General features: G+C 33.1%; 1 protein-coding gene across 1 annotated transcript; it reads left to right on the forward strand.

The window, feature by feature from the left end:
* Positions 1 to 12,343: 12,343 nt before the first annotated feature.
* LOC114379689 (WD repeat-containing protein 44-like) lies at positions 12,344 to 18,359 on the forward strand. Its single transcript, XM_028338377.1, has 7 exons — positions 12,344 to 13,949; positions 15,710 to 15,800; positions 16,239 to 16,396; positions 16,480 to 16,531; positions 16,644 to 16,726; positions 16,915 to 17,008; positions 17,316 to 18,359. The coding sequence occupies exons 1-7, from the start codon at positions 12,726 to 12,728 to the stop codon at positions 17,912 to 17,914; spliced, it is 2,301 nt and encodes a 766-aa protein (XP_028194178.1). The 5' UTR covers positions 12,344 to 12,725; the 3' UTR covers positions 17,915 to 18,359.
* The last annotated feature ends 2,363 nt before the right edge of the window (positions 18,360 to 20,722 follow it).

Genomic DNA, 20,722 nt, shown 5'->3' on the forward strand with positions numbered 1-20,722 from the left:
GAATGTAAAAATAAAACATTTATATAATGGTATCATGCAGAAGCTAAAAGACATACAATACAACTTGATTGCAAATATTATTTAAATATAACTTAACATTTACATCATACAATAAATAAAAAAATACATAAAAATATAAAATTATTAAACTACATCCTCTTTGACTAGGCTTTTTGCTCCAACAACACACTTCATTACCTATTTCTCGAAAAGCAGAAAAATTTAAAGATGTGAGACATAATATCTAAATGAGTGCCCTAAGAACTCTACAATTAAGATAGACTATTTTACCTAAATAACTTATTTATTTTCTTCTCAAGACTTTACCTTCACTCGATATTTATCAAACTCTATATATCATTTATATGATTGATTCTACACCCATCGATCATAAAACTCTTGCCTTTGATTTACCCCTTGTACTCTAGATCTTGTCTATGCTCACATAGTGTCATTCTATATACATCTCCCCCTATGCCCTTAAAGAGTCACATCTCGACTAATTTTAAGTCATCCAACAGTTTCATATCACAATATATTATGACTAAGGATGGAAGCATTCACGCATGACACAAGTACAACCCAAGGTATTCATGGCATCTATATCATAGATCACACAAGTCAAACCAACTAACAATAATGCATGTATGTATTGTAATGTTGTTTTCTCTTTTCTCACATGCATGTGGTACTAGAAAAACCTTTGCGAAAGAAGCTTGAAAAGACATGTCACACAATTTTATTACTACACTTTTACCGAGACATGTAAGACAGTTAACGACACGTCAGGGTCACCCAATCTTGTAAGGATACTTTAACCCATGGGATCAACATGAGTCACACGAATATTTCAAACCAAATAACACCCCTAAGGACAGAGTCATACTTCAACTCATTCAAGCCTTCTCTAGTTAAGCTCAACCACATCCATTGTCTTAAAATAAGTGTACATTTATGAAGCATGTCTCAACGTTTACACACAAGTGGTTCCATTAAACCTCACATCAAACATAGTGAGTCCATTCTCATCCCACATGGACTAGGTCACTCATCTTCAAAATATCACCCATACCCATTCTTGTCTAACATGATCTAGGTCACTCATGATCAAAATATCACCTGGGCCCACTCTCGACCCACATAGACTAGGTCACCCATCTCAATGACATACAACATTGCCTCTTAACTCAAAGTCAAAGGCACTTAATACTCACACATTAATGTAAAACATCCAATGATTGCACAACACTAATAAATCACCATTCAAGTTATAGCACCAACACACATGTATTAAATATCATTATTCAATCAAGTCATGTACCCGAAATACATCTTAACCCTATGCCTCACACCAATTATGGCATTTATCTACTTTGTATTATGATTGGTATAACATTCTTATATATATATATATATATATATATATATATATATATATAGAGAGAGAGAGAGAGAGAGAGAGAGAGAGAGAGAGGTTCATGAAATTATTATGTTCAAGGTGAGACTTAGGAGTTGATTTTCTCTAAGATGAAAATCAATTTTAATTTCTATAGTGTAAAAATAAATTGTAACATTTTCAGCAAACACTTTATAAGTGCAAATGACGTGATCTTTATGTTGTTATTTTAACTTCTAAATTTAACTATTTATTGTTCTCCAAAAGTGCTAATATTATTCGCTAAGCTACATGACTTTTTGAATTTCGGATTAAAGTGAGTGACATATTACATTTTTAGGATTTCTTTTTTTAATTTTATTACTTTCAAGATTAAAGTGCAATATCTCATGCTTTGAGGACCAAATTGATTATTTACCCAAAAATATCTCCAACAATTTTTTAGAAAGTAAAAAACATAAAAGAAAATTATAATAGGATACAATCTATTTGAGTTCTTCAAAATCCTAAAGGAAACTTAATCTAAGTCCAATTAAAAACTAGCTTTTAAAACAACTTAGATAAAGAAATTTCCCAGAAATTTAATCTTTGAAATTTTAAATAATTTTTTTTGATTGTTTCATTAATATGTTAACCGAGCAGTAAGTAGCATACTTATATATATATATATATATATATATAGAAGTAGCATACTTTTAAAATCTACCATGCTTTAAATAATTTCATTGCCCTCTTCAATACATACAAAGGAACTATTAATTTGGACCTTCCCCCCCTTATTCAAGATATGTTTTCTGTTTGTCACACTGGAGAATCAAATGATGCCTTCAATACCATTACTATTTCAAATCGTTACATAAATACTCGCAAAATCTTTTTCAAAAGGACAGATCCAACATTTGCAATCAAAAAGTCCTTAGCTATATAATAACTAAAATTATAGCTTATAAAATTTCTCACATTACCAAATGACCATTTTATTTACCATGATGGACCAAAGGAAGAAAATTGGAGCTTCTCCCCTTTCCCCAATAAAAGAAGACCTAACACGGTGCTTTCAATTGTGTTTTAAATATGGTGACCAACTTCGTGTACTGCTATAATTATTTTTCCCTCCCTTAGGCTATCTATGTTGGCACCTAGGAACTACTCCAAACTAGTCGAAAATTTCTAAATCCATGCTATATACTCTACTCAACACGAACAAATGGCCAATTGCTACGCACATGACCAACTCTCTGTATATAACTCAATACCTGTGCCATGTGTTTCAAAACCTATAGCTAATTAATGATGTCTAAATAAATAGCCAGGCCAAACAACATGATTAATTCTCCTGACAATCAGACTAAAACTGCCAAGCATCTTATAATTGCTTTAAATTTCATTATTCCATCGCTACTTAGTGACTTTAAATTATAATAAAATATGTAATTTTGCCTATCTTAGTCTCTCATAACAAGCATAACATCCTTTTCCCCTTGTGTTTGTAATGTGAATTGGTACATCTTTTGACCCCTCATGCTATGTATCTGACCGCCACCACAGTCCATCTTCTTTCTTTGCTTGTTCCGGCTAGCTCTTCTCAAAGAACTTTAAGTTAATGTGCACGACGTTCGCGGAACTTCAATTGCAATAATGAGTTGTAATGCTCCTTTTAGGTCAAACATGTCATTTTGAGCTGGACAATGCATTTAACTATTAAGTCAGTTTTACGCAGTTCTATATGACCAAAAGGATAAAAGAAAATATATTGATAAATGGCATGTTTGAATATAGGGCTCGCTCTTCAAGATATATATGTTAAGGGCGGATATATAGTAGTATTATATATATATCCTTTGGATGAGACTTTTGAGTATTTGACTATTATGTATGTTCTTTTGGTGTTTTCCAACATTTGGTTGCGATGAATATTTTCCTTAAATGCACAAAAAGCTTTGAATTTCTATAATTAACATAAACTAGTTATTTCTTCATGTGGGTATGGATAAACCAATAGCACTGGCATGCAACACGTGATCGAAGGTTAATGCTTGAGGAGTGAGTGGCATTGCTATATTTAGTATTTATAAGCAATAACTAAAAAATGGGAGTCGTGTCTCTGTTTGACTTTCTCCCCTTTAAATGCAAGTTGAAATTTTGGTCTACATCCTAGTCACTAGGCTCGGACAAGAGCAATTTAAGGCCGAAAACTGAGAATTTAAGGAAGCTGAAGCCGTTGTTGCAGAGACGAAGCATGGCGTCTCAGAGCATCAGGAATACCTTCGCGGCGGTGTTGTTCATGTTCAGATGGAGGATATTGAAGGTTACACTGTTGCAATGGCAAAGTGGATTCCAGGGGAGGTTCGAGAGAAAGAGTGAGTTCAAAGTCAGAAAGGGGGTTTCGAGACAGAGAGGAGGAATTTTTTTAAAAACCTCACCACAACATTAGTTTTTAAAAGATAATTTAAATACTAATTTTTTAAAAATTAATGTTAAAATCGTTCTGTTAATATTAATTTTTTTAAAATTGATCTTTACCATAATATTTTTCTAATAAAATATAATCATATATTTTATAGCATCAATTTTCATCAAAATTGATACTAATAACAAGATGTTAAAACTTATTTTTGTAGCCGTATCTTAAAGTAAGTATGTATGATTCGATATTTTATATTATGATTCACAATGTAAGAAAATGGTAAACCTAAAAATGGTAGACGAATATTTAGATAGTAAAAAAAAATCGAGATTGAATATTATTATAATGCTATATGGTACGAAAGTTAATTGCACGAACAGTGTACGAGTACAAACACTGAAATCTAGTTGGTTAATTTTAAATAAGAAATTTTTAAACAAAATCTCTAACAAAAGGAAAATGTTCTCAAAAAGTTACAAAGAGATGTGATTGGTTAAAAACCCTACCTTCAGTAACTTGTATGGTTATGAATCCCTATCTTTCGTACTCTAATTCATAACGTATTTTTCGTACCAAATTGTATTGTTGTTAACAAAAATCAGATGCTGAGAACGATTATAAATGTTTTCGTGCAGGTATGAATTTGCACCAAGTAGCACTTTCCTATTATAATTCTATGCGCTTAGAATTGCACCTTTTTACAGAGCATGAGGAGTAACTTATTATAGTTCATTTCACGGGTTATGTAATATTCAAACTTAACTCTTATAATTAGATATATAGTTCATATATAATAGTTGAAATTAACTAATTGAGTTTTTTAAATATATTTTTTCCTGTTTTATGTGTGTTAACAAGCAATTAAAAAAGGTTCTGAAATATATATCGATCCTCTTGTTCAGTACCAGTACTCCAACGATTATGGTCTCCTAGTATCTTCAAATAATCGTTGGTTGTATATTTGTTGCTTTTCTATTTTAGGCCAGGGTATGATTACCTATAAAATCTTTCACACTCAGATTAGTATTTGTTAGATTGAGTTGAGAGGTGATTTAAACTGTGCTATGGTCTCCTGACTCCTATACCCTCCATGATTTTTTATTTTTTTTATCTTCATGGGTAGTAATGTAGTATCATCCTCATGTGTGCATGAGTGATATCCATGTGCACCTAACTTTAATTTCACAATTCTCAGGTGTTCGTTATGAGATATTTCTAGAGTAATCTTTGATGTTTTGTGCCTACATATGCTTCGCTGTATTGTTGCCTTGTTGGTTTATTTATTTATTTTTTGTTTTGTGCCATAGGGTTATTATCTTTTAGGTTGTTTTGTGATTTGAGTCTTAGCCATAACATTGTATTAAATGTGTTAGGCTAGTATCAAATGTGTACAATATTGTACTATAATAATAATAATAATAATATTCATCCACCTATACAAGACCTTCACTTCATTTTTCTTTTTATATTTTTCTTTCTATTTCTACCTTCTTTCTGCCTCCTATATCCTAAAAATAGGGCGTACATTCATTTATTTTTCATTGCACTAATGCAGTTGGCAGATTTGATTAATGTGAATGAAAATAGAATATTGAGATCATTTTATTTCTTTAAATAAATATATTTAATTCAACTCAAATTGATGAGTGTTTAAGTAACTTTTAAACACTAAATCTCAAATAAAAAAAGAAGTACTTCTAATATAGCAGGAGATTCCACAACTTACTATCACTGCTGTAGTAAGTAGAGTAAAACTCAAAACAAACAAGCTATTTCACCCGAAGAAAATACAAGCAATTAAACAATCTTGAAGACCTCAAACAATTTTTAATTGTTCTGTTAAATATATCTTTTTTATCATGTTTTTTACTCAAGATGTATATAACATTTAGTTATATAGGACTTACCTTTCTTAAATGATACATATGATTTATATTAAAAAAAGTCACGATTATTCTTGAGATAAACTTAAGTCTCACATCATCAAGATAATGTTACAATTAATATATAAGTAGGCGAAAACCCTCATCTCTTTATTTATTTTTAGAGTTGGATTAAGTTAAAATTCACATTTTAAGATGATTTTAAAGTTTAATTCTAGACCTATGAAATGAGTAACCTACTATATTATTCATGCATCAAATCCATTAATATTGAAGGTGAGGTGTTAAAAAATACTCAAGTACCGTATAGATTAGAGATAAAACCACATTAAATATATAAATTAAAGATAACCTTTATCCCATAAATTAATTTTTAAAATTAAATTAGATTTAAATCCACGTCCTAAGAATCACATAATTAACAAATAAGATAATATTGATTTTTTATTTTTTTATCATGTATCGTACTATATGTTTTATATCCCGAAGGAAAGATAGCTAACAATTAAATTAGGATTCGATCGAGTTGGTAAGAAATGTGTTAAGAGGTGTAGTAGATGTTGGCCATTTATGCTTGTTGTTAATAGGACCACAAGTCCACCAACCTATAAAATATATGCACTGGACAATTTTGTGATTTGAAGAACAGAGAGAAGACCCGATCCACGTTACTAATCTTTTTTTAAACACACACTAAGTTGCTTCAAGTGTGTGTTTGGATTAACTTTTAATTCTATCAAGATTAATTCTAAAACCATGATGAAGGCTGAAACAATAAATAGTTGTTTTAACTTTTAAATTTTTGTATCATGATTTCGACATCAAAATTGATTTTATGAGCGAGGTATCCAAATACACTAATAAACTACGCCTAAAATAAATATGGTGATTTGAATTTTGAAGCTCCCAACCTCTCAACCCCCTTCGGCCCTTCCCTCAGAACAAGGAATGAGAGATTTCGTGTGCAACGTTTTCGTTTTTGGTCCCCTCAGTTAGATTGAGAGAGCTACGTACTTTATATATCATATAAGTTAATGTTGTTCAAACGTTTAATGTAAACATGCCAACCGCACATAATACAACCCAGATTTGAATCTCATTCCCCTTGGAGTACTAGTTGATAAAAATGTTAATTAGCTACTGACATAATGACATAGTTAAAAAAATCTACTATAATGTTAGTATAGGTCTTCTTACTAACTTTTCAAGAATCCTAAGTTTTTTAATTTTATTTTTTATAATAAAGAATTCCAAGTTTTTTTTAAGCGAAGAATTCTAAGTTATGATATTATAATTCAAAGCTTTTTTTTTTCTCTTCCTATTATCACAACCAAATACGCTATGAAATTTACGGAAACATAAAATTGCGGATGGGTAAAAAGTGGAAGAGGTAGAGTAAGAGGTAAAAAACTGTGGTTTCCACTGCCAAACACAAAATGTAAAGTGTGATTTTGAAGATTATTTAAAGCCATATATATTTCTAGCTAGCTAATCATGCTCTTGATTTCATCTAGTTGGACTTAATTTTTACTCTTAATTAATAAATAAAAAAAGAAGCTACATTCCCATGCTGAAAAGGGGTAAAAAAAGAAAAGAGGTAAAAGTAAATGATACAAATATGTACATAACGTGTGAGCTATGCAAGGTTTTAGTTTGACTACAACCTACAAGATCAAGTCAATCATTGCGTAACACATGCAAGGAATGTTGCACGTAGTTTAACAGTTATATATAATTTATATACTATGTTTTCACAATACTTTTATAATATTATTTTCTATCTCTTTTTATTGCATTGCTTATTTTATTTTAAGTTTCATTTTTATATATTATTAATGTAACGATTTTTAACTATCAATCAATTAAAATTCATTTTAAATATAATTTTTAAAATAATTACTATATTACAAAAATAAATAATCTTACCATATATAATACTTTATAACTGACAAAATAAAAATTATTTCTACTATCAATGTATTTAAAGATATTTTATATTTTATATTTCTTTAACTTTTTTTCCTCTTTCTCTTGACATGTCAAAAAGAAAATGCACTACGATCATAATTTCTCATAGGATAATAATATTCTATACCTTTCTTTTTCCCTTCTAACCATTTACCATAGACAATGTGCTTTTTGGACAGCGCTTTCATATGCAAAGTGGAAACAAATAAAAACAAGACATGCTTTTCGCTCTCTTCAACATGTTTCCATCTGTTTTTGAGTTGTGATTTACTGTTATTACGTTGAATTAAAGGATTACGTGAAGTTTATCAACTCTTGTACATTATTTTATTGGTCATAATTTTCTATTCTTAATGATATGCTTCGCGTTTTTCTTTTAAATTGAATTTTTATCCTTATATGTAAACAACTCAAATTAGTTACATCTTATATTTACTATGAAATAGTAAAATGTTAAATTGCTAAAAACTGCGTATCCAATATAACATCTCTTGTATTTTTACTTTTCTTGACATGAACATCATATGGGCATGGTTGTGTTCGATTTTATTATGTTCTTTTTCAGTTTTTGAAGAAAGGAAGATTCTTCTTGACCACTGAATTGCAAAACTTATAAGAAACAAAATAATCATTCATAGGGGGTGAAATAAAAGTATTAGAATGTGACAAAGCAAAAAAGAAAAAAGAAATGGAAGGAAGAAGAGAATAAATGTGAAGTCACCCCCGACCCTAAGAATATATCCCATGTGTAGAAGTATTTTGCACTTGTTACGCCTTGATTGCTCATTATATGTTTACATGTTATGATGATCTATAAAGTATTTAATTATTTAATATTGTTTGCAGTTTTTGTACTAGCCCAAGTCTTCACTCAAGGACAAATTAACTTGTAAGCGATATAATTGACCTTTAATATCACAGAATTATATATAGACCTGTCGTCTATGAAACGCGTCAGTTTATTTAATAGCTATAAAAAAAACAAAAATAATAATCGGTTGATGTTAACATTTAGCTATCAATAATACTAAAAATCGTGCTTGCCATAATTAATACTGTATTCTATGGCAATATGCCTTCATTGGGATATTCCTACCAGGTTATTTACTACTTAATAGAGAAAGATCGAGCTTATTTGCACTTATCATGTTAGAGTAAATAGTGTTGCAGTTAGTAAACAATAAAAGCCAAATTTAAGACATCTCACATCTCTGTGAAAATCAAGCTTTTTTTATTATTTGTGGGTGTGATTTCTTGTGTACAAAGATGTATTTTGTTAGAAGAAAAAAAAGAGGTATTTTTATTTATTTATTATTCTTTTTCTAGATAATAAGAGGTGATTTTAAAAATTGAATCAAGATACATAGTAAAGTGTATAAAAAATAAAGAAAAAGTTATAATATAGGAGGAATGGTTAAAATTCTTAAGCGTAAACATATTTTGTCTTCTTCTTCTTAAAAAAAAAATCATTATGTTCCAAAAACTGAAAGGAACAAGAGTAAAGTTTATAGGAAAATAATCAATCCAAGAGAACACCATGCATGGGCCATGAAATTGGTAAGTACATGAAATTCGTGTTTATAAATTTAATTGAAATTCACTGAAGTTAAGATGTTTTACATTTTTATTTAATTATAAATCAATATATAATTAAAAATTATTAACTTTTTAATATATAGTTATTTTAAAAGTAATATTTAAGATGATTTTTTAATTAGATAAAAAAATGGAATGGCAGTTCTTGTTTTATGGTTTGTCTTATGAATGAAAGTTATTCATAAGTGCCATGCATTGAATTATGCCTTCATATATTTGCTGTCAACAATATTGGTTTACTATATTTCGCACCTATTAACTGCTTGACTAAAGTTTAGATTTAGGAATCCTCTATTGATATCTAGGATTAGGAATTTATGTTGATGTTAGAGTAAGAAGAATCTCCTAATTTCACCTTAAATTTTTATTAATGAAATTAGAAAAAACTACAAGATTTTCAATAAGTTAGTATATATATATAAATACTTTACATATACAATTTTTTTATATATAACAATTTCCTCACATGTTCTCTTTTAAGTAATTGAATAAAATCAGACTCAAAATGTTATACAATGGTTCCAATAATTCTCACTTCTCAATGTTCTCGTGCAGCTGTCATTATTTTTTTTTTTAAAAAAAAAATCTATGCGGAAAACCTCGCCGAAGTGTATAGCTAGTTAGCAGACCTTTTTTTTTTTTGTCACAAATCCTTTCCATGACCAATGTCTATTAGTCGAAGTGATAAAAAATTATTTTTTTAAGTAATATTTCAGGATCAAATTATGTAAATGAGAAAGAAAAAAGGGAATTTGGGAGTGCTTTATCCCCGTAATGGATCCCCCTAAAATCATGTGAATGAGAAAATTGACATTTGGAAGGACTTTATCTCTATAATTGGACCTCCCTTGCTTAATTCAGATTAGTCACAATTTCAATTATCAGATTAACTAGAGACTCATGTGATTAACTTCGGATATTGAGTATCTAAGAAAAAAACAATTATTACTTTCCTTCCATTAGCCATTTCAAAAGCAACTAAAATAATCATAAGCGATCAGCAACTATAAATTGTTTTATTGCTCAAAGAAAAAAGATAACATGGGTTTGAGTTATAGAATCATATTCAAGATATGAATAATCAAAAAGTTAAAAGGAAAAGATAGCATATTTATTAAAATAAACAATATAATACATCATCCTTAAATCTTAATTATACAAAAGAGGTTTAGTGATCCCTACCTATATGATTCAGGTGAGCCTTGTAAGGTCTAAAGAGGGTGTGGAAGTCACCACTTTTCAAAGTTACAGTGTTTATCTGATAATGACACACCTAACCTTTACCTTTTAATTTGTCCCCAGTTAGCATAATCAAATGTCCCTAAAATAACTCTCGTAAATGTCTTTGTTGTGATGGCAGCTTTGAAATGTCAAAAATAAAACAAATGTGTTGTTGAGTGCTAATCCAAGACACAATTATAATGCCTCACTAAACTGCAACACGCTTTGAGAAACGCTAACTATTTGAGGAACACGAAAACTTTTGTTGGTTGAAGATCTACTATCTACAGCGCTGTTACTTTGAACTTAATCGTGGAAAATCATGCTTAATTATGTGCTTAAGTATATACTATATATAATATTCACGCGATACAAAACAAGACAATAATAAAAAACTCAGTCATACGTGCAATTAAACTTTAATATTTTTTACAATAAGCTGGAACATAAAAAAGTTTTTTTTTCTTCAACTTTAGTATTATATATAGAAAAGAGAAAGAAAATCTGACATTGAAATTAATAATTTGGAAAAGATGATGCAAATGGGATTGTTGGTGGGAATCAACAATATGCATGGAACATGTCTATGACAAAAATATAATAGAGGGCTTTTTTGTCTTTGCCGTCAGATTATACACTAACAGATTATATATTAAAAGATTGATTTTTCCTTACTGAATGATGAAACATTTTAAGCAACAAAATAATTAAAACATGTTTGTATTATTTCGCTTTTTAAAAGAAAAGGAAAATAAATTATTTCAGTTTAAAATAAAAGTACTTATAAATTACAATGTTGTCATGATATATATTCTATGACTTTTTGTTTTAGAGACCATATATGTATTTTATTTTGGAGTCAATTCTACTCTAGTTGGGTAGAATTATTATTGATGGTAAAAAAATTTTCTCCAAGTTATTTAATGCACCTGTGATTTAAATTGAGATTATTAGTTAAGTTAAAATAATTTTATATCCATTAATTTGGTGGTGTTATAAATAAATTAAAGTATTTCCCGTGGTATTATATTATTTCCTTTTTAAAAAACTTTAAAGATTAGTTATACGAATACCTTATTTGTTTCTAACATCAATGCATAAAAAATACTAACCATGATCTTCGTTTTGGGCATTGAATAATAATTAGAGATACCATTTTATTCTTAAAATGAGCCGATTAGATAGGAAGGAAATTATATCTCATGGTTTTAAAAAAAAATACTAACAAACATTAAAGTCAAAAGCACCCTTTATTTTGGACAAAAAATTCTTAACACCCGGGCAATAACGTAATCTCATTCTTCTTTATTGAAAAATACACAATTTTGCAAGTTCCATTGAATTTCAACGAATGATAAATAAAATATTTAAATTAATATAATTTTTTAATAACTATTTTCTCATAAAATAATTTCTAATTAATTGAGAGAATGAACTTTTTTAAATTCTTAAACAATTCATATACCAAAGAAAAAAAATCTTAAACTATAATACCAGCTAGAGTCACGTTACGTGCACACCATATATATTATCATTTAAATTATTTACACATTGTTAAATATAAATCCACTACTCGCATGCGTCAGTAATTAAAAAAAAAACTTAAAGAATTACGATTTTTTTATTTAGAAAAAACGCAGTACATTGATTAATTTAGAATTAGAAATAAATAAAAATTGGATTATTGTGACTGAGAGTATATTTAAAAATCAAGTGAAAATTAGTTTTGACAAAAAAATATGCTTGCCAAGGAAGGATAACTCTTATTTTTTGCTTTATCCGTTTAATGAGTATTAAAACGTGTTGGAAAAATTAGAAGGGCGAAACGAAACATACACCGAATGAGCAATTCGGAAATTGTTATTTGTTAGTAGTTAGAAGTCCAAGGGAAGGAAGGGCCGCACAAAACACAGACAGACACAACACAAAGCTATAGATTATAGATTATAGTAATTTAATCATACATAGGCTCAAAAAAGAAAAAAAGAAAAGGAAAATTGTTTTGTTTTGTTTGAGTTGTGTGACTTTGCGCATAGCATCTGTAAAACCCAAAAGAAATTTGGTTTCTATTTGCAAACACAAAGCAAGCTTATGAGTTTCTCTCTTCCCTTTTTCTTTATGGGATCCGATCGGCGGTGATCGGATCATCGATTTGACGCTTGTTGGGGAGAGGGGCATTTTCATTGCCAATGGGAATGCCCAATCCCAACAACAACAACAACAACAACAACAACAATAACATTCACCCCGCACCATGAGCAAAGCCCTGGGAGCAACTACAGAAGAAGACGAAGAAGACGACCAACAACATCCACAACAAGATTGTTTCTACGACTCACACGACCGTTTACTTTCACTCTCTTCTTCATGCTCTTGTTCCAACTCCAACTCCGACAACGAAAACGACACCCAAGACCACCAAAACGACACCAGCCTCCCCAATTTCACCAACTACGACATATGGATCTCTCAACCCTCCTCCGTCTCCGAACGCCGCACGCGCCTTTTACTTTCCCTCGGACTCTCTTCCCTCACGCGCCCAAACCCTCGCGATCGCGCGTCCCCTCTCCGATCCATATCCGACACCACCGCAAACCCTAACAAGCCACCAAATCCAAAACCACCCCCACCGCCGCCGCCACCACCGATTGAAGAGCTGTGCACGATTCGAGATCTCGATAACGGGAAAGAGTTCGTCGTGAACGAATTGGAGAATCTGCGGGAGGTTGCCACGGGGCGGCAATTGACGATGGAGGAGTTTGAGATGACGGTGGGGCATTCTCCCATCGTTCAGGAACTGATGCGGCGGCAGAACGTTGAAGAGGCGAGCGTTGATTCCAATGCGGGTGGTTCTAAAGTGAAGAAGAAGGGGACGGGGTGGTTGAAGAGTATCAAGAGCGTGGCGAGTTCGGTGGCGGGGTATAGGGATCGCCGGAGTAGCGACGAGAGGGACACGTCGTCGGAGAAGGGCGGGAGGCGGTCCAGCTCCGCCACCGACGACAGCCAGGAGGGAGGGGGCGCGTTTCACGGGCCGGAGAGGGTGAGGGTGAAGCAGTATGGGAAGAGTTGCAAGGAGGTGACTGCTTTGTACAAGAGTCAGGAGATTCAGGCGCATAGTGGGAGCATTTGGAGCATTAAGTTTAGTTTGGATGGGAAGTATTTGGCGAGTGCTGGGGAGGATTGCGTGATTCATGTGTGGCAGGTGGTGGAGGGGGAGAGAAAGGGGGAGTTGTTGTTGTTGGATAGGGAGAAGGGGGAGGATGGGAATGGGAATGTGGATATGTTTTTGGTGGTGAATGGGTCCCCCATGGCGGATGGGGAGAGGAAGAGGAAGGGGAGGTCGAGTGTGAGTAGGAAGTCCTTGAGCTTGGACCAGTTTGTGGTGCCGCAGACCGTGTTTGCGCTTACTGACAAACCAGTTTGCTCCTTCCAGGGACATCTTCATGATGTGCTTGACCTCTCATGGTCTAAAACTCAGGTTAGCTTCCAATCTTCAAATGGGTCTCTTGTTGTTCTCTAGTTCCAGCAGGGTGTTCAATTTCAATGTGTCAGTGTAATTGTAAAGTTCATTTTGTATCCTATGTTGGATTTTCCTGTGTACATTAAGTTGGTTTTCTTGTTAACTGAACGATTTACTAAACAGATTGATTGAGTTTTCTACTTTGTATCTGTATCTCAGAAAGATTTGACATTCTTAGATAATTGATTGGAGTAGGACAGTTTTCAAGTGGCCGAAAAGGCATCAAGGGACAAATATGGATTTCAGATTGTGTTATCTGTTATATTTAATATATGTGCAGTTTAGCCAACAATGGTTATCCTATTTGAGGGAGGTGCTGTCACTATTTTGTTTATGGTTTTCTGGTTGTTACATAATGAAAGACATTTGTGTGCAGTGCACTACATACTAGACTATTTGTAGTTTTAGTGACTTTAGTTTGGGCTGAGTCATTATTTATTGTAGGATCAACTGATCAAGTAAATAAAGTTCTATCCGAATGAGAAGGTTTCTGGAACTTTTTCTTTTTTCCTTCTCCCTGTCACTATTTATTGTTTCTTTTCCTACGGAATTACATTGTTGTTCTTGGCATTCCTTCGATAGGAATTTAAACATGATTAGTTTAGGTAGAGGTAACTTGGAAACTATGGGATGATAGTATGTATTAAAATTTCCTTATAGTTAATGTTTACTATGATAGTGAAATACTCTATGGATATATCCAGTTTTTCTGCTAAATTACTAGTGAACAGTAGATATATATATAGTTTGGCTTGGCTATAAGGAAAAGGGAACTAAAATTTACTGCTCAAAAGACAGAAAGAATATCTGTAGGTCAGTAACTTACTTAGGATGCTCTGTTTGTAACTTAGGGTGCTTTTTAGATGGGTTATTGATGCCATTATGATGAATGATTGAGATTTGATCTTATTTTAATCTTTTGTACAGGTCAATTTATCATTATTTCCTATGTAAGTTTTAGGTAGTGTTTGCTAGCTAAACTTCAAAAAAAGAAAAAGGGTATTGACTAACTTGGTAAGAGTTCTTAATTAAAAATTGTTTTTAGGAATCACTCAAATTTTATTGATCAGTTTTTAAGTCAAAACTCAAACTGGCCCAAAAGCATTTCTAAACTAAGTTGCTGTAATCCTATCTCTTTATCCCTAATAAGAAATCTTTATTTATCTCCCCTTCTTTCCTTATATTTTGTTTGGAATTTTAAAATTGATTTGCTTACATGTGCCAAATATTTTATTTTTAAACTTAGGCAGACCCAATGCTTAGACAAATGAACGACATTTGAAACTGTTCTAATATAATATCGTTTAATGAAACAGTATTTAACTTCAAATCTTTTGATCAAAATTTTTTACTTGGTATTTCATTTGCTATACCACCCCCTATTATCTATGTAAGATTGGATCCATACCAAAACACATTTTAAATCTTAGCATTCCTGTTTGAGTCATATCTTATAGGTAGTAACACTAGTGGAGGATGAGCACCTTTTAGAATGAATTGAAATGATTGATATTTATTGCAGGCTCAAATGTTGTATTTGAAAAGCTTCCATTTGGGGGGGAGGGGGGATTATCTATTTTTTTTCTTCTTCTTTAGAATGTCTGTTGATAAAATTTCAATATTTGTCATAAAGTAGTGTAATTTGTTCTAGAAATATGAATTAAAATGCATGTATTTTTAGATCATCCTTTTAATATATTTCCCCCCATTTTGCTCAGCACTTGCTCTCATCTTCAATGGACAAAACTGTGCGGTTGTGGCATCTGTCTAGCAAGTCTTGTTTGAAAATATTTTCACACAGTGACTATGGTGAGTAAATTCAGTGATTACATATTGCAATGCTTTCTCATCCTTGCTCTCCCATAATCTGAGTAGAAGTCATATGGGATACTTATGATAAAATGGCAGAACACTCTTACACTTTATTTGTTTTTACTGTTTATCCATATTTATTCTGCTTCTTCCCTACTAAAAATTGAATTGGATTCCGAGTTCGTTGTATTCCTATCCAATATACTTCAGTATACACCCCGTTTTTGAGGATTGGATAACCACATAGTGGCACACAGGCAGTTCTATTGAAATATCATCTTTACTGCAGATTGTTCCAATTGTACAAGAGTTCTTTAATGTCCACTTGGGTGGGTTAGATTTACAATGAAAACAATTTCATTCCCTCCCTCCCTCCCCCGTTTTTGTTCTTTGCTAATTAAGCCTTTTGCTTCAATCTTCTTTCTCTCTGCACAGTAACTTGCATCCAGTTTAATCCTGTTGATGATAGATACTTCATTAGCGGATCTTTGGATGCTAAGGTTCGCATATGGAGCATTCCTGATCGACAAGTTGTTGATTGGACTGATCTGCATGAGATGGTCACTGCTGCTTGTTATACACCTGATGGTCAGGTTGGTCCAAGGTTAATATGCACCTATTTGAACACTCAGAAATTCAGTTTTTATGTTCAACTCGGTTAAATTTTCTGGTGCAGGGTGCATTGGTTGGTTCATACAAGGGTAGCTGCCATTTATATAATACGTCCGGTACTGTCAGAGGCTTTTTTTTTATATATATTTTTAAAGCCTTTTCTATTCATCTATTTTCTAGTGATTGTGTGGCCACTGATTATCATCTTGTTTTTTATATTTCATTCAGAAAATAAGTTGCAACAGAAAAGTCAGATCAATCTGCAGAACAAGAAAAAGAAATCACATCACAAGAAAATTACTGGTTTCCAGGTAATGTAATGATCTACTGCTGTGCTTTATGAGAGAAGCTACTTTTTTGTGTACCTATCCAAAACTTTGAACAGGGAAAAGATAAAGTAAAATAAAACAGGATGTTGCACAGCTATAGTGGATTTGCTTTGACTGAGTCACAATGTTTATGCTCGTATTCCTAAGTCCTAACTGAAATTTATGAACAGTTTGCCCCAGGAAGTTCATCAGAAGTACTTATCACATCTGCTGACTCACGAATTCGGGTGGTTGATGGTGTTGATCTAGTTCATAAGTTTAAAGGTATGTAGTTAGATAAAGTTAATATTTTTTTGAAAAATAATATAACAAGTGAAAAAAACCATTTGGTACAAAGCTCTCATCTGCATCAAATTTGTTTTGTTAATCGTAAACTTTTTTTTTAAAAAAAAATAATGTTTTGTCTGGAGTGGGGGGATATTTATCTCTCTTATGAGATGTATAAGGTATATTTATTTGGACAGATGAAAAACATTGTGGTCTTGCTAGCTTTTCAAGTTTGTCTAAATGGCAACAAAGTCTTCAGTATATTTATTTCCTTGCTGATCAAACCGATGCAAGTTTTGTACAGGCTTTCGGAATGCAACTAGTCCAATTTCAGCATCCCTCACGGCAAATGGTAAATATGTTGTCGCAGCAAGTGAGGACTCCCATGTATTCATCTGGAAAAATGAAGCTGATTGCAGGCCAAACAGAAGTAAAGGTGTGACTGTCACACGATCATATGAGCATTTTCACTGTAAAGATGTGTCAGTGGCCATTCCTTGGCCTGGTATGGGTGATGAATGGGACATGCAAGATACGTTTTCCGGAGAACAGCCCGAGATTGATAACCATGCTGATGAAGTCTCATCAGCCAACCATCCTCCTACCCCTGTAGAGGAAAACTTTGTTACTGAGGGTTCAAGATCTGCATCAGGTTATAGCAACAGTCCACGCCATGCAACCATTGCAAGTGCAACAAATAGTTACTTTTTTGATAGAATTTCTGCAACATGGCCAGAGGAAAAACTTCTTCTGGCTACAAGAACCCAAAGCCCTCGTGTCAGTATGGATTTCTCTAACGGGGTAAGTAAAAAAATGTCAGCCTGGGGTATGGTGATCGTAACTGCCGGCCTCCGAGGGGAAATTAGAACTTTCCAAAATTTTGGACTACCACTTCGGATATAAGAGGTGAAAGAATATGCATGCTTGTGAGCATGGCTGAGAATGAGTTGATGATATCAGCTCAGAAGGCAGTAGATTACACCTCCATTAGTTGGTGAAAACCTGTACAGAAAAGTGGGATGAGAATTGTAATATTAGCGGGGTTCCATTTATTTTCTTGTTCTTGTGCATTGGATGAAAATAGGTTGCCATTCCATTCAGGCACTGAGGGGGGATAAAGGGGTAAACATTGTCAAACAAAAACCAAAAAAAAAAAAAAAGTTACACCAGGAATTTAGAAACCGATGGATGTAATCGGCAATTGTAGAGTAACGTGAGCACGGGAAAAGCTTATTGAAATTATTAGAAATGATTCTTTTACACTTATTTGTTTTGAGTTTTGTCATGGAATTCAATTTCTTGTCCAAAGTGAATCAAATTCAATAAACAGCATGGCTGCAAGTGTTTATAGTGGCATTGTTCAGTCTAGAAATTTATTTACACAAGATAAATAAACTTGAAATATTTTTCACAATAAGAATTTTTTCCCCAAGGGAAAGCACCCAATTTGATATTTGTTTAGTGTTAACAACACGTTATGGGATAGCTTCATAACGAGTGGTGATTGAACCGTGACATGCAATACTTTATTGCTCTTAGCGGTTAACAACCACGGCAACATCCCGTTGCTCCTAGAGCCTAAACCCAGGCACGCTAAGGCTACAACAATTGAGTCCTGACTTCAATCCTAGCAACTTGATGGTCACCCATGCACAATGTTGGATTCGAATTAAGGGCCTTCCCATGAAGTATTGGCGGTCGAACATCATTCTTGCGATTGCAGGTGTCGGAACCCCGGTCACCATTGATGATTCAACTAGGAAAAAGGTCTTTGGGCATTATGCTAGAGCCCTGGTGGACATTAATCTCCACGGTGGTCTTCGAGATTCCATCTTGGTCGAAAGAGAATCATTCGCTTTCTTTGTCAACATTGAGTATGAGAAGATTCCTGAATTTTGTAATTTTTGCAAGCATATTGGACATGTGGTTAGCAATTGCAAGAAGAAATCCTTTGTTGATTCGAAAATGACGCAGGAGGACCCCAAAGCCAAATTGAAACCCTCAACCAAAGATGTCCCCAAATCTGTTTACATAACTATGTTGTTTATGTTGCTGAGACCCAACTGGAATTCATCGAGATATGGGAATCATCTCAACAGCCTGGGCTGACTTAGCTGAGGATAATAACCTTCAGAATATGCAGGAAGTGCCTGTACAATTGGTAGATGATTTTCAAGTTGTCCTCTCAAAGTCACAACAGCAGAATTTGAAGAAACAAAAAAAAGGTGCATCCCCAGTTCAGAATTTAAGAAAACCTCCTTGGGGGCAGCTATAACTGTCAACGAATCTTAAGATGATATCATTTTAGTACCCTCCAAGCTAGAAAAAACAGGGAGGATGGATGCCACTGAGCCGCAATTTCCAGAAGTTGTTCAAAAGGATCTTCCTTGCAAACTTTTGGGGACAAGTGATAATAATGAAATAGATGTGACAACAAACATGAACAACTCTGCAGCCATAACAAACAATTTTGAAGTGGTTCTTTCAACTACTCAGCAAAAGAGGAGCTCCAGGAAAATAAGCATTGTTTCTTTTCTGTCCTCGGGTAGCCTTTTGCAAGGTGGTCTGGCTTATCTTTTCTATTTTTGTCTTGCAAATTGTAGATTTGTTGCAACTGGTGCCTTTCTTTTCTTGTAGCTGGCTTGTTGTTTTGGGAGATAGGCCTCTATCAGTTTGCATTTTTTTTCCTTGTATAGGATGCTTGTTCTCCTTTACATAGGACAATGGTTTTCATTGCCCTTCTTGATGTTATCCTGCTCCTCCTTTTTGTTTGTAGGTATTATTTTTCAATAGCTTAGGCCTTCCTAGCTATAGGTGCTCTTTCTGGTTTTCATTGTCGGGATGACGATAATTGGATATTATGTTTAAATGTTGGGTATCTTGAATATAAATTCCAAATCACTCAATGAAAACTCTGCAAGAGTTGATAGGGCAAGGCTCTTGGAAATCTGATCTGATTACCTCACTTAGCCAAAGAATCAAATTGTTAGATTCAAGCGTTCATTGGTGCAACAGTTAAACTCATGTCAGTGAACGAATGTTAAATTCCTTAAAACAAAAATTTACTAGAAATGTAAAGAACTTGGATACCGAAACATTGCTGTGATGAGATTGACAATCTTACGAATTTGGCATACATGTTAGCATAGCAAATCTTCTGTTAGAACTGTTGTATAAGATTTGGGCCTTCTTTGTATATTTATTATCTAAGATTCATCAACTCGTCACTTTTTTTTCCTGTCAATATTTCATAATGATCATGTACACTCTTGAACAGTAGCACCAGTTCTAGACTTCTAGCCTAGTTGGTCATAGCTTGTTGGACTTTATATGGTATTGGTAGCACTACAGCTTGTTGGGCTTAGCCTACATTTAATTTATTGTGGGGAATTACTTCCTTCACCTCTTTTTTGCTTCCTTCACTCTAAAAAAACCTGACCGGACAAAAATACTCTTGCCTCTCCCAAGCATACCCTAGCCGGCAAATCTCCATAACCACCGTGCCCCACCTCCACCCAACACCATCATCCCATGCAAACATCACTATAGAGAGCTCGATGGAGTCACACCTGGTGCTCCAAGACCTTTAAGCACAACCATGACCCCAATTTGGCACTGCACCTTCATTTTCGGATACGTGAATTTGCAAGTACAAATTTTTTTATACTTTCAGAAAAGCTTTTCTGGAAAACAATATTCATTCTAGAAATG

The sequence above is a fragment of the Glycine soja genome, chromosome 12 (genome assembly GCF_004193775.1).
Source record: "Glycine soja cultivar W05 chromosome 12, ASM419377v2, whole genome shotgun sequence".
In the NCBI taxonomy this organism is placed as follows: domain Eukaryota; kingdom Viridiplantae; phylum Streptophyta; class Magnoliopsida; order Fabales; family Fabaceae; genus Glycine; species Glycine soja.

Coding starts and splice junctions, on each gene's coding strand:
- LOC114379689 (XM_028338377.1), top strand. CDS start 12,726: ATGAGCAAAGCCCTGGGAGCAACTACAGAAGAAGACGAAGAAGACGAC. Junction 15,801..16,238: donor ATTTTCACACAGTGACTATG/GTGAGTAAATTC, acceptor CTCTCTGCACAG/TAACTTGCATCCAGTTTAAT. Junction 17,009..17,315: donor TCTAGTTCATAAGTTTAAAG/GTATGTAGTTAG, acceptor AGTTTTGTACAG/GCTTTCGGAATGCAACTAGT.